This window comes from Limulus polyphemus, unplaced genomic scaffold (assembly GCF_000517525.1).
Source record: "Limulus polyphemus unplaced genomic scaffold, Limulus_polyphemus-2.1.2 Scaffold1472, whole genome shotgun sequence".
NCBI classification, from domain to species: domain Eukaryota; kingdom Metazoa; phylum Arthropoda; class Merostomata; order Xiphosura; family Limulidae; genus Limulus; species Limulus polyphemus.
In genome coordinates this window covers 271,200-283,444 of record NW_013667082.1, presented here as the reverse complement: position 1 = coordinate 283,444, position 12,245 = coordinate 271,200, and the positions used below count along the sequence as shown (strand labels likewise).

The 12,245-nt window shown below is 33.4% G+C and overlaps 1 protein-coding gene across 1 annotated transcript in view; it reads right to left on the bottom strand.

The window, feature by feature from the left end:
• The window catches only part of LOC106463739 (sulfate anion transporter 1-like), a 38,305-nt gene that overhangs the window by 3,352 nt on the left and 22,708 nt on the right, over positions 1 to 12,245 (bottom strand). Inside the window, exons 7-9 of the mRNA XM_013923800.2 lie at positions 7,017 to 7,172; positions 5,942 to 6,024; positions 3,336 to 3,483 (exon numbers count right to left, since the gene is read on the bottom strand). Of these exons, the coding sequence (XP_013779254.2) occupies positions 3,336 to 3,483; positions 5,942 to 6,024; positions 7,017 to 7,172 (387 nt within the window). The remainder of the gene's footprint in view (positions 1 to 3,335; positions 3,484 to 5,941; positions 6,025 to 7,016; positions 7,173 to 12,245) is intronic.

The following is a 12,245-nucleotide window of genomic DNA, read 5'->3' as shown; positions in this document are numbered from 1 at the left end:
GTTTACATTCGTTCACTAATTTAAAAGTTATAGCATGAAAACTATAACAAGCACAAAATGGTTATGACATCAGTCTCAGGGACCAAGCTTCGGGTTGAAAGAGTTATACAAAACTCTCTAATTGAAAATGACAGTTTTTTTTATGATATCACTCTTGTTAACATACAAAATCTTCATATTAATCCAGATAAACACAAAAAATAATGTGGTTTGAGATTACTATTCTAATACTGACCAAAAAGATAAGGTATTTCTCAATTACGATGTTAACATTCATCACACTTTGTTTTGATCAATCCCACCATTCACATGTTCCAGGAACCTCCTTTTCAGTTTAGACATCAGAGGGATTTTTCATAATGTCAAAAAATAGGTCAGGATTCCCCAGAAAGCTAGGAGTTTCACTTGGGAGATTGAAGTAAAGAAGATACTTTCACAAGATTACAACATAACTATGATTTTAGAAAAAAATATACAGAAAAACACATGTTTGATTACAATGTAAGTTAAGAAAAATGCTTAGAATTTTCATTAAACCCTATTGGGCCATTTTGATTAATTTTTATTGTTCTAGTTATCTCATGGGCCTCCTAGCTGATCAAGGCCAACTATATAACACAAATTTCAGACCCTGGTTTTTACCAAAAATGCAAAGTTGTGACACCATGAATGACATGATGTTATATACACAGTTAGATCACGATGAATTTACAACCATCTGACAGTAAAATGCTACATCAGGTAGACTTATGGGTGAATTATATAACAAGCCTTTTGTAAAAGATTTTGTATTTTGTTTTGGAATTTTCATGCAAAGCTACACAAGGGGCTACCTGTGCATAGTTGTCAATAATTTGGAATTAATAGATTAAGAACAGGCAGCTATCAACAGCACCTACCACCAATTATTAGACTATTTTAATCAAATAGCCAAGGCTCCAAAGTGTGAAGCATGTTTTTGCAGCTAAAACATTTGTTAAGCCATAAATGTTTAGGAAACCAGAATTTTCAAGAAGATTTGGTATGATTAAAGGAAAAATACATGTTAAAAACTTATAGGATGAATATATTACCATATAAAGTTATGAAAGCATTAAATGCCATTAAACAAAGCAAAGGTATCAAATAAAGTTTGGAAGAAATCAGTCTGATGTATTTGAGCTAATTGGAAGTACATTCCAGACTGCAACCTGAGATATTGGAACTATTGGTTCTTCTTATCAGCAGAGTACAGACTCAACTCAATTATTAATAAGTAACAGATGTTTATGAAACTAGAAATACATCTAGCAGGAATATGAGATGTATTGCATGCCATAGCCATAAGAGTTCAGCATTATAAAAAATTAAGGAATTCCCCACATGAAGCAATGAGTGGAGAAAGAAAAAAAAGGAACATGTGCCAACAAGAAGTGAAGCAGCTTGGGTTCCAATACATAAGTTAAATGACTTGAGTTCCTATTCATGTACCAGTAAATCACTAAAAAGAAATAAGTATGCCACATTAAGAGAGCCTATCAGCATCCTAGTTGTAGTTATGGTTACAATAACAGATAACTGAATGATAGAAATTTCTAAAACAGTGCAAGCATACAATTTAATGCAAATAAAAAGCCACAATGTTTTGGCAATCATCATCATCTTCTGGATATCATGCCTAAGTGGCTGTTCCAGATCTTCAAGCTCCTGCTGGAGTTCAGATTCTACCATGGTGATATTGCAATCGATGGAGAATATTCATCACACTAACATTTTGTAAATTAAATTGCGGTCTCTGGTTTAGTCTAATAACGTAGTTAAATGAGAATGTATTATGACTGAAATTGTACTATGGGTGGAAATAATATAAGATTTAATAAGATTACTAAAAGATATAATTGAAATGTTGAAAAGCTTGATTCAAGAAAATTCCTTATAGAGTGTTGACATAATAGAGAATTTAAGCAGAATCCAATTAATTGATAACCTGTGAACTATAATCAAAATTTTACTGTAGACATTAGAGAGTTCAATAGATGAACCTGTGGTTGTAGAATTAAATAGTTTTGAAATCAATTTTGATGTAAACGACTTTCTGAATTTGTTTAATTAAAGGTGTTGTGCTACCTAGTCTCCGAGTGAATTTCTTTATTCAGAACGTAAATCTCCTTGAGTTGGTGGCCTGTCAACTAACCCATGAATGCATAACCTGAAATTCAATAAATTATATTTGTAAGTTATGTTAAGTTGAACCCAAACTACTGCCATACAAGCACCCATTACACAACGATAAACCAAGAATTCTCAAATTCCTGCACGGCACTAAGTCACACTCGTTCTAAAGAGAAATGTACACATAGTGAAGCTAAGGTGCAGCACGCTGAAGAAGAAAGCTTCCAGTGTTCTCCACAGATGTGAGAAAATTTGTACATCAACTGGCTCCAAAATCATAAAGCAAGTCCATTCATGTCAACATTCTCATTCTCTAATTCAAAAAGCCATTATCAAGATGAAGAACATATCTCCTAACACCATAAACAAGATAGTAAGCATAGATTTGAAGTTGATTAAGGCCTACTGAAAGGTTTAAGAGCTTATAGCCACACCTTGAAATCAATGATTACTTTTATAAGCAAGGCAACAGAAAAAACTGGAATCACAGCAACCTCATTCAACCACATAATTTTAAATTTCTGTGATTATGCTTCAGTAGATGTTTGTGTGTTTGGCTGTTTAAATTTGGTCAATGAATGCTAAAGTGTATGATCCCCCCCCCCTCAAAAAAAATCTGTTATCAATTAAAAGTCAGTTACTGCACAGTTTTCCGGTCTAAACTATCATAAAGTACTTTAATTCATCATGTAATAATCCTTGCAAACTCTGTAACTGATAATCACATGTTGTGTACACAAAGTTTGTTTCTGCAACTGCTATTCGATGCCAGTCCTTACTGATCAATGCATACCAGTATCATGGGAGTAGTATTTCTCAAGGCAAAGTTATAAGTAAATTTGTAGATAATGGTTCAATTATTAATAACTATTATGTATTTGACAATTCCTGCTTAAGATGTATATGCTTAAAAGATTTAATATATTTATTTTTATAATTTATTGCTGTAAAACGTATACCAACTCTTGCTCCTGACATGTCACAATTTCCAAATACGTAATTTGTTTTTTAAGAATGTTATCATTTTTTCAATAAATAATGTACCATGTTTTCTTAATAAGTTATGAGGTTCTTAATTTTTGACACCCAGTTTATTAATGTAGTCTTGATATTCTGAAATTCAATACCTGATTTATTTCACTATACTTAATATTTTAAAGTTTTTAATACAAAACTATCAATACCTGATTCATGTCAACTTCAAGCTTGTGTTTTTTGGCATAAATAATTACTATGGATAAGGAAGACACAGTTGACACCAAAGACAGAATGATACTTGAAGTCAGTACCTGAGGAAGAAGTTCAAATGGAGGAGATTCTGGAGCTTGGAGACTATAAAAACAAATGTCTTAGTGATTTCACATCTACAGAAAGACTACAAAATTAGTAACACAGCATTTACAAAGAACACAAGACTAGTAACTGTTGAAAATAAAGTTCAATGATCTGCTTAAGTAAAGAGTGCTTTAAATCACCTTAAAATAGCATAACTCACATAAAAGCACAGGTCAGTCATATTGTTGTATCATGATCTGTTAAAACTACTAGAAATTTTTCATTATGATTAATCTATAGCAGACAGGTTCCAGTATGAGTTATACAAGCACACAAATCATTTCTACTGTTTTTATCAATGTTAACACTACTGGAATTCTGGTTTAACTCTCTTGCTACAGGTTTGATGCATGACACTGATCTCATGATTTCAAAGTGGTCATCAGGATTTTCATGCTATAACTTTTAATATGGTTTGTGTAACTTCACACAATTTGGCAAGTTTTCAATAAACATTACAAGTAAAGACTTGAACACAAAAAAAAATTCAGATTTTTTAATTAAGTATTTTTACTAAACTTTGTCCGTGAGTATATGTCAGTGTTTGACTGATCCAAGTGCAAAGTGATTTTTTATGTTAAGATTAAAAATACTTTTCTTTTTCTGAAAATTGTGAAATTTCATTTGTGTAACCTCTAACAATTCCTAAATAAATACCAAAATTTTGTTCAGTAAAATTTTGTATTATATTTGTTATTTTCTCCACCCTAACTCTATACCAATTTGACTGACCTTGTAACCAACATAAAAAAAAAAGAAATAAATCAAAATTACTCTTTTCCCTCTCTAGGATGACTGCAAATTGTAACATGAAACTACAATTGTTAATCCTAAATAGCTTAAAGCTCTTAACAGAATACATCTCTTTATACTTAATTTTATTGTTTTATTGCTTTTTGAACAGTGTCTAACTAATAATCCCACCACACAAATAGTAAATTACTCTGCGAACATGCAGCTCACATTACTGTATCAAATTATGTAATCCACAAGCTGCTCACAAGCATGTCTTGTGTGTAGAATTTTTCATTATTAATTATTTTCATTATCTTACCTGACACGTTTCTAATTTTTACATTTTAGTTACTTTTTTTAATAATAAATAAAGAATACACATGAAAAACAAGAAACATAGTACTCACTTGGGCCTACTTTTTTTTATACTAATGGTACTTCTACACAAAATAATTATTATTTAATTAAGTCTTATACAAAAGAACACAGAATAATAACTCAAAATTACTCAAAATTTAGTGGTATTTGTTGAATAACTTTGCACATGTAAATTATATTTACATCAAAGTTCACACCTAGATGTCGATTGTAAAGATCTATCACTGCCAAATTTGAAAAAAAAATCCATAAAAGTTAAGTATGTTTTTCTATCAAATAAAGTTTCCATACTATCGATGAGAAGAAAAAAAATTCAATCAAAATTGGAGAATTTATATCTCGTGTTTCTCAATGGATTGCCTTGAAATTTGGTATGTGAAGTAAGGGTTCTGTAGAGCACATCCAATGAAAATATGTGACAGTTTGGGTTAACAGTCTAAGCTACAGAAAGTGGAAAATTGCTAAGTTATCACTCCTTTTAATAACACACAGTGTGTCCTGCAGGTTGTTTTGGCTGCACAACACACTACCGTGTGTCTTGATACAAACTCAGGTCAGTAATACTGTTTTAGAGAAGTTAAAACTAGTAGAATTCTGGCATTTGTATTATCAATAGTAGTTGGACTCCAACATACTTACAGAAGAACACAGGTCAGTCATTCTGTTTTATCAAGGTTATTGCTAGTGTAATTCTAATACTATAATTTAGCTACAGAACGCAGAAGGTAATATTAAAATTAGTACAATTCTGGCATTCTGACTTACCTATAGCAAAAGGACTCAAACAGACTCAAACTTACAGAAGAAAACATACAAACAGTACTGAATTGTCAAAGTTAAAATTAGTACAGTTCTGGCTTTCTAATTTGTCTATAGCAGAGTGGCTCCAACAAGCCGCGTATAAAAACACAGATTAGTCACTTTGTTTTGTAAAACTAGTACAGTTCTGGCATTCTGATTTGTATATAGCAGAGTGGCTCCAACAAGACATGTATAAAAACACAGGTTAGTCACTTTGTTTTATAAAACTAGTACAGTTCTGGCATTCTGATTTGTATATAGCAGAGTGACTCAACACTTAAATAAGTACCTATGTCAGTGATATTGTTTTATAACACAAAGATAAAACTATCACATTTCTGGGAGCATGAGACTTCCATCAATAAGAGTCGCACATCACTCATGCAGAGTTATCAGGTAAAACTTCTGATATGGCAATGTTTTGTAAAATGATACCAATATAACACATGCAGAGTAGAAGTAGCTGAGATATAATCAAACCTATTATCTCTCCTTAAAGCAATATTGTAAGAAGTCCTTAAAAAAAAAGCTAGAGACTTACCCAGTGGGAATATCACCAACAACATCAACATCATATAAATGATGTAACTTAAGATAATGAGATGTTACTGTCCCAGTGATGACCTAGAGATATCAAAGCTTTATGGTATTAAAATAAACAAAATGTTTTACAATAACTGAAATTTTTACCTTTCATATACATGTTTGCAAACACGTCACGATTACATTATATTATTGTTTTACAATGGAAGTTTCTCCTGGAAATAAACTAATATACATATCTAATCTCCTTAAGAGCAAACCAACAGAAACTGTTCATTAAATATTTGTACCTCTGAAGATGCAATGTAAGTGATAAAGCTACATATTAAATATATCTGGCAATATTAATTTTTTAGTTAAAGTTAGGCATATATATAATACTTCACCTTGTACCTTTCACATGTTAAAATGTTTTAGGATAATATCTGAAAAGTATGATAAGATAAAGCTCCCAGTAATTCCCATGAATGTTAGCAGTATCTGGTCTGATAAAGGAAAAAAACTAGGTTTCATAATATGTAACCAGTTTTAAATTTTTTACTACTTTATTCCACAGAGACTACTTTATTCTACATAAATTAAGATATGATTTTCCAACAAACCTTTTAATATTTAATAGTTCTTTTACATTTGCATAGCTTTAATCAGCTTAATTGCCCTAGCCAGGTTCACCTGATGTAAGACAAGTTAAAATTAGTCAAGAAATTGGTTAAAGTATAACTGATTTCTACAATGATTCCTTCTGTCTACCTTTAGCTGACAATATATTTGTAATCTGGTAATTTATCTGTACTTGATCAGATATTCAGTTTTAATGGTGTTTTTCAATAAATTTCAGATAATACTGAAAAAAGGTCACATTTTACATTTAGTTTAAATATCTTATGATTATATAGAGTAAGAAAACATAGTTATTAGAAAGTACAAACTTAAAATAAAACACAAACAGACAATTGTTCTGTAATGAGAACAAGTAAAACAAAAGCATAGTCTTTGTTAATATGTAAAACACTTCAACCACTTAAACACTGCATATGACACGCAGTTTTTCTATAACCCGAGTAACAACTCACCAGAATCAACTCTGCAGGCAAAGGAATTTTAAATTTATCTTTAAAAGGAATGTTGATAAAGTCCTTGATGACAACCAAAAGCAAAATTGATGTCAGTGAAAGAAGGACAACAATGTAATTGGCTGAGGTAATATTGGCAAACAGGGCAAACCAGGACTGTTGAGAAGACAGAATACACAAAATAATATTAGATTTTAGCAGATTATATATTAAAAAAAAAAAACAGAAATGAAAATTTAATACATTATTTACTGAACTTTTTAAAAGTCCTATCCAAACAAATACTGATGACTATCCATTAAATAAACTTTATAGGTTATCTACCAATTTATATCTATCCACTTATTTACAAGTACGTGTTAAACTGTGTTGGTTAGTTACCAATAACTGTCTATCACTTACTTACAAGTATGTGGTGAATTACCAATTACTGTCCATTTATAATCGCAACTATTTTATACTGGACAAGAAATTTCTATCTACCGTATTGTATAATTCAATGATATTACCTTGAAATTTTTAACTAAAAAAGCAAGGTATTATAAAACAGGGCTGCATAATAGCAAAACTTAAATTTGAGAATATAAAGGAATTGCATAAAACTGTTAGAAAAACAGGTTGAAAATAAGCTTCGCTGACGTATTATGTATGTATCAATTCAACTGATAAAGTAAATGTATTGTATCAACCAATAAGCTGTTAGTACAGTATTATCACTTAAGTTAGTGCTAGCTTAGTTTTGGTATAGCTTGAGGCATCAGTCTGAGACATTGACAAAACTGAGCCTAGTGTTAACCACTCAGAGCCTAGTTGAGTGCTACATTATGGCAGATGAATTTCTGGATATTGGTCAACAACGAACACAAGTTAGATTTATAAGCTGTACCTGACAGTACCACACAGATTGGGTATGTTGCCAAATTACTAAGTGAAGAGAAAACTTCGTCACACTCTGTTACGAAAGGGTGAAAACAGTACGGAGATGCCTATTTATCAGTTGTAAGCAGGACTGCTTGGCATATGGTCCTGCACTACAGAGGCTTCTTGGTGGTAGGAAGGTATCTTTATACTCAACTCCATTGGCCAATGTGTACACACCTCATGAGTGGCTACCATATTCTAATAGACTTCTGGCCCACCATCAATCACATGCCTTGTTAGGGTAGAGAGAGCTACAAACAGGAGTTATGAACAGTAAGTAACTAATATACTGCTTACAAGAAATGGTACATTGCCAACAGGTGTTTACAGGAGAATGTGGACTCAGCCTGAAACCTTGACTACCATTCAGGAGAAAAAAAAAAGAGAAACCAAGACCTAAACATTGAGTGGTAAATGAACATATGAATAAAAACCAAAGATAGTGAGAAAACCTGTTGGGCATTCATTGTCTTGGGAGCAACAACAATTTAAATAAAGCTGATGGAAACTTGCCACAAGTGGCACGAGGATGAAGCTGGAAGCCATAAATCAAGCTCTGGATTACTGAAAGCAACAAACCACAAATTGATAGTATCACAAACATAATATTTACAAATGACTCAAAGACAGTACTGAATAAAATTCTTAGTAATTGGTCTCCAAAGGAATGGCAGAAAGCAAAGCAACTGCATGGAATTACCATCAACTGGATGTATGTGTCATGCCATGAAGAGGTAAAGCTAAATGATAAAACTGGCAAATTCACATGAGAAGCCCCTTTTTTTGGCAGGATATTGACCTCCTCTGCACAAATAAAGGTGGAAACCATGAATGGTTTTCATGGACATCGTTCAGAAGAAACAAGTCTGCTAGAATAAAAAAAGTACTGTATGTTGTAGCTAAGAAAAGCAAAATATTGAGAATCAGTAAGACATTATTCAATCAGAAAGCCACTGGTAACATCAGTAAAGGACTCTACATCCTTTGAGGAAACCAATCTCCACATGAAGGGTTAATGCCCAGTGGCACAACCCCTAGAATTGTCACCTAGTACTCAACTCAACAGATAAGGTAAATGTATTGTATTCAATTCACAATTTAAATACACCTCAAGTTGTTGGTTTATCAATCTTTATTCTCAAATTAATATTTTATCTATGATTTGGAAGTTAGCATTTTTCTACACTGAAAATGTATTTCCAATAGATACTTACCTCTACTCACAAAATAGCTTTTCTTGACTAGCACTGCCCTCTATTGGAACAAATTTTCAATGCTTCTAGCCTTCCACCTCCAGCTCCTGCATATCCACATGCAAATGGTCATGCAGCAGCTCTCCACCAATAGGAGCATGACACCACTCCTATTGTAACCAAAGCCCTCTTCACATCTGCACACATTAATCACCTTGAGATTGGTCAGAAGATCTAAAACACATATCATTGGAAGTCGGGAGCCTGGATGGGAAATGCAAGTGGAGTTAAGTATCTATCGGAAATATATTTTCAGTGTAAGAAAATGCTAACGTTTGGTACAATATCTTACCTCCACTCACAAAATAGCTAGAATCCCACGCTGAACTGGTGGATCCTCTTTTAGGAAGAGCCCAAATAGAAGTCAGGAGGTATGAAATCAAAAGAGAAAACATCACATCTCAGCAGGAGACCATACCACATCTGATCCAGTTATACTCTTCACTCTTTTATGACAGTGTCATGAATATAAAAGGTGGAAACATGAAGAAATCCCAGAATATGTATGACTGATGAATGGAATTTCTGGGTGTTAAGTGGCTAGGATGCAACAGACCGTACCGTTAGTTTAACCTCAACCAACACCAGGCACTATCTGGAATGGTACATCAGATCCACAGCAGGTAGAGGAAAACCTACCTCTTCATCTCGAAATGGGAATTGGTAGGGAAGACAAGCTTCTGTAGTAAAATCTGTCACCACTTGCGTGCATTTCCAACCCAACCAATACCAGATCCACCAAAAATTGATATTCAGCGGATGGTAGGAAGGTGGAAAGCCATGGCAAGATGACATCCTTCATCAAAAATCTGACAGCAACGGGTATGGTACTTCCAGTCTGTGGTAGGAGTAGGATATTTGGCCATACACAAGCAGGGAAAACGTGCTGTGTCCAACTACATCCAACACTAGATCTGCCGGGAACTGACATCCAGCAGATGGTAGGAAGAGGGATCTCAAACCTGGGGTGCATCTCCAGTCCAATGGTGGCAGTGGGCATAACTCATCCATTCTGCAGTAGGAGGAGGAGGAAAACCGGCCAGCACACATGAGAACTTACTTATATATAAATGTTTATGAAATTGTGCAACTCATAAGGAAATTAACACTTGGCTTGGACATTACTTATAGAAAAAACAAGAAATTTGCCATAGAATTATTAGTCAATCTTTGGCTATTTAAATATATTTCTGAGCTATTTATTTCCAAAACATACATACCTCTGCTGACACTAATAGCTATTTCTCAATCTTCATCTTTGCCATCTAACGTTGTGTTCACTTGCTCCAATCTTTATATACCCCACTCAATTGCCCTTGGCAATATCTAATTTGCAAAACTTTACGCCAGCCCTCACACACCCTCTATGCAGGTACTGTATATAAGCATTGTATGCAGACAATAAAATCACATATTTCTAATGAACCATTACTCATGAACTATCTTGAGTAAAGCTAAAGGGTATTTTACCAGTTCCTGGTTCAAAACGCATCATTCTGTGGTTACTGGTAGGGATCCTTTCACAAAGATACATATATGTGCGCGGTCCAACTGCCCTGGCCACCAATGTGGATATGTATACCATGACCCCTTAAATCCAAACCAAGTTGTGGAACCTTGGCTATTTGGTCAGGGCTGGACCATTATACTTGTATTATATTCCACCCTTTTCAGTTTTCTGTAGTTCTGAGTGAAGAGCATACCTGTTCTGGATGTAGTGCAGTGTTCCCCACTTTGATATTACTTCTCGTGGTACACATTTGTTCTCTGCAGATGCTTTCTGTATGATCTCTGTCCTCACCTGCCCCTCTGCCTTCTCAATGTGGGATTCTAGCTATTTGTGTCAGCCGAGGTATATATGTCTTGGAAGTTATCATTTTACTAAACTGAAAATGTACTTCCATACATATTTACCTCCGCCCACACTCTTTATCCTTCCTCCCCACTAAAAGCCAGTGTTAGTGACTGGAATGAGGTAAGTCACGAAAAAGTGATTTTATTGTCTGCATACAGTGCTTATATACAGTACCTGCATAGAGGTAGTGTGAGGGCCAGCGTAAAGTTTTACAAATTAGATATTGCCAAGGGCAACTGAGTGAGGTATATAAAAATTGGAGCAAGTGAACACAACGTTAGATGGGAAAGATGAAGATTGAGAAATAGCTATTAGCGTCAGCAAAGGTAAGTATGTTTGGAAATATATTTTCAGTTTAGGAAAATGATTATGTACAAAATTACTTATGGGGTCTATGTGATGAATTTATTATTAATTATTTATTTTAATATCAATGTTTGTTTAGATTAAATTTATATTTAGAAACATGCATAGCTTATACTGTTAAATATGCATTGCGAAACTCCTACTTATTCCCCAAAGTTGTAGATGATTCTCAAGAGTAAGAATCAACAATATATGTGTGTATGTAAACACTAGTGTTAGCACCAGTATAGTTATGTAAAGCTGAAAATTCAAGAAAGCCTCCACATGCCTATAAATATAACCAATATGAAGCGCCAAAGGAGAGTATCTATTATTGGTTTGCTATAGTTGGTGTGCTATAAACTTCAAAATCTTTAACTGTGATTGTTATATTGCTTATCAATCAGAAAACTTCAGATATTTGACCAGGAGAATTTACAAAGTTCAAACATTACAAATCATTTAACTTCAGTGGATTCTCATCGGACATTAATATTTTTACAAAAACATTATATAAATTCATCGTGGAAAACTCGGCGTAAGTGGCTGGTAAATAATGAAGGACAAAGCTATCTAGCTTCCTGTTAAGTGAATTATACCTACATCAACTCGTAATCAACTCACTCATCGTGAACCTTCAATAAGATATCGAAGAAGTTCCAGACTAAAAGGAAGACTTTATATTGCTTGTAAGTTTGTGAAACTTTTGTTTATAAATCATTGTTTGTAATAACTGTTATTGTAAATTGTATTGTTCTGTGTACATTAAAACATGTGTGTTAAAAATGAAAACCGAGTGTATCAATCTTGTTGGCAAATATCATAAACTGACTATATATCGGCTTTTACTTAACA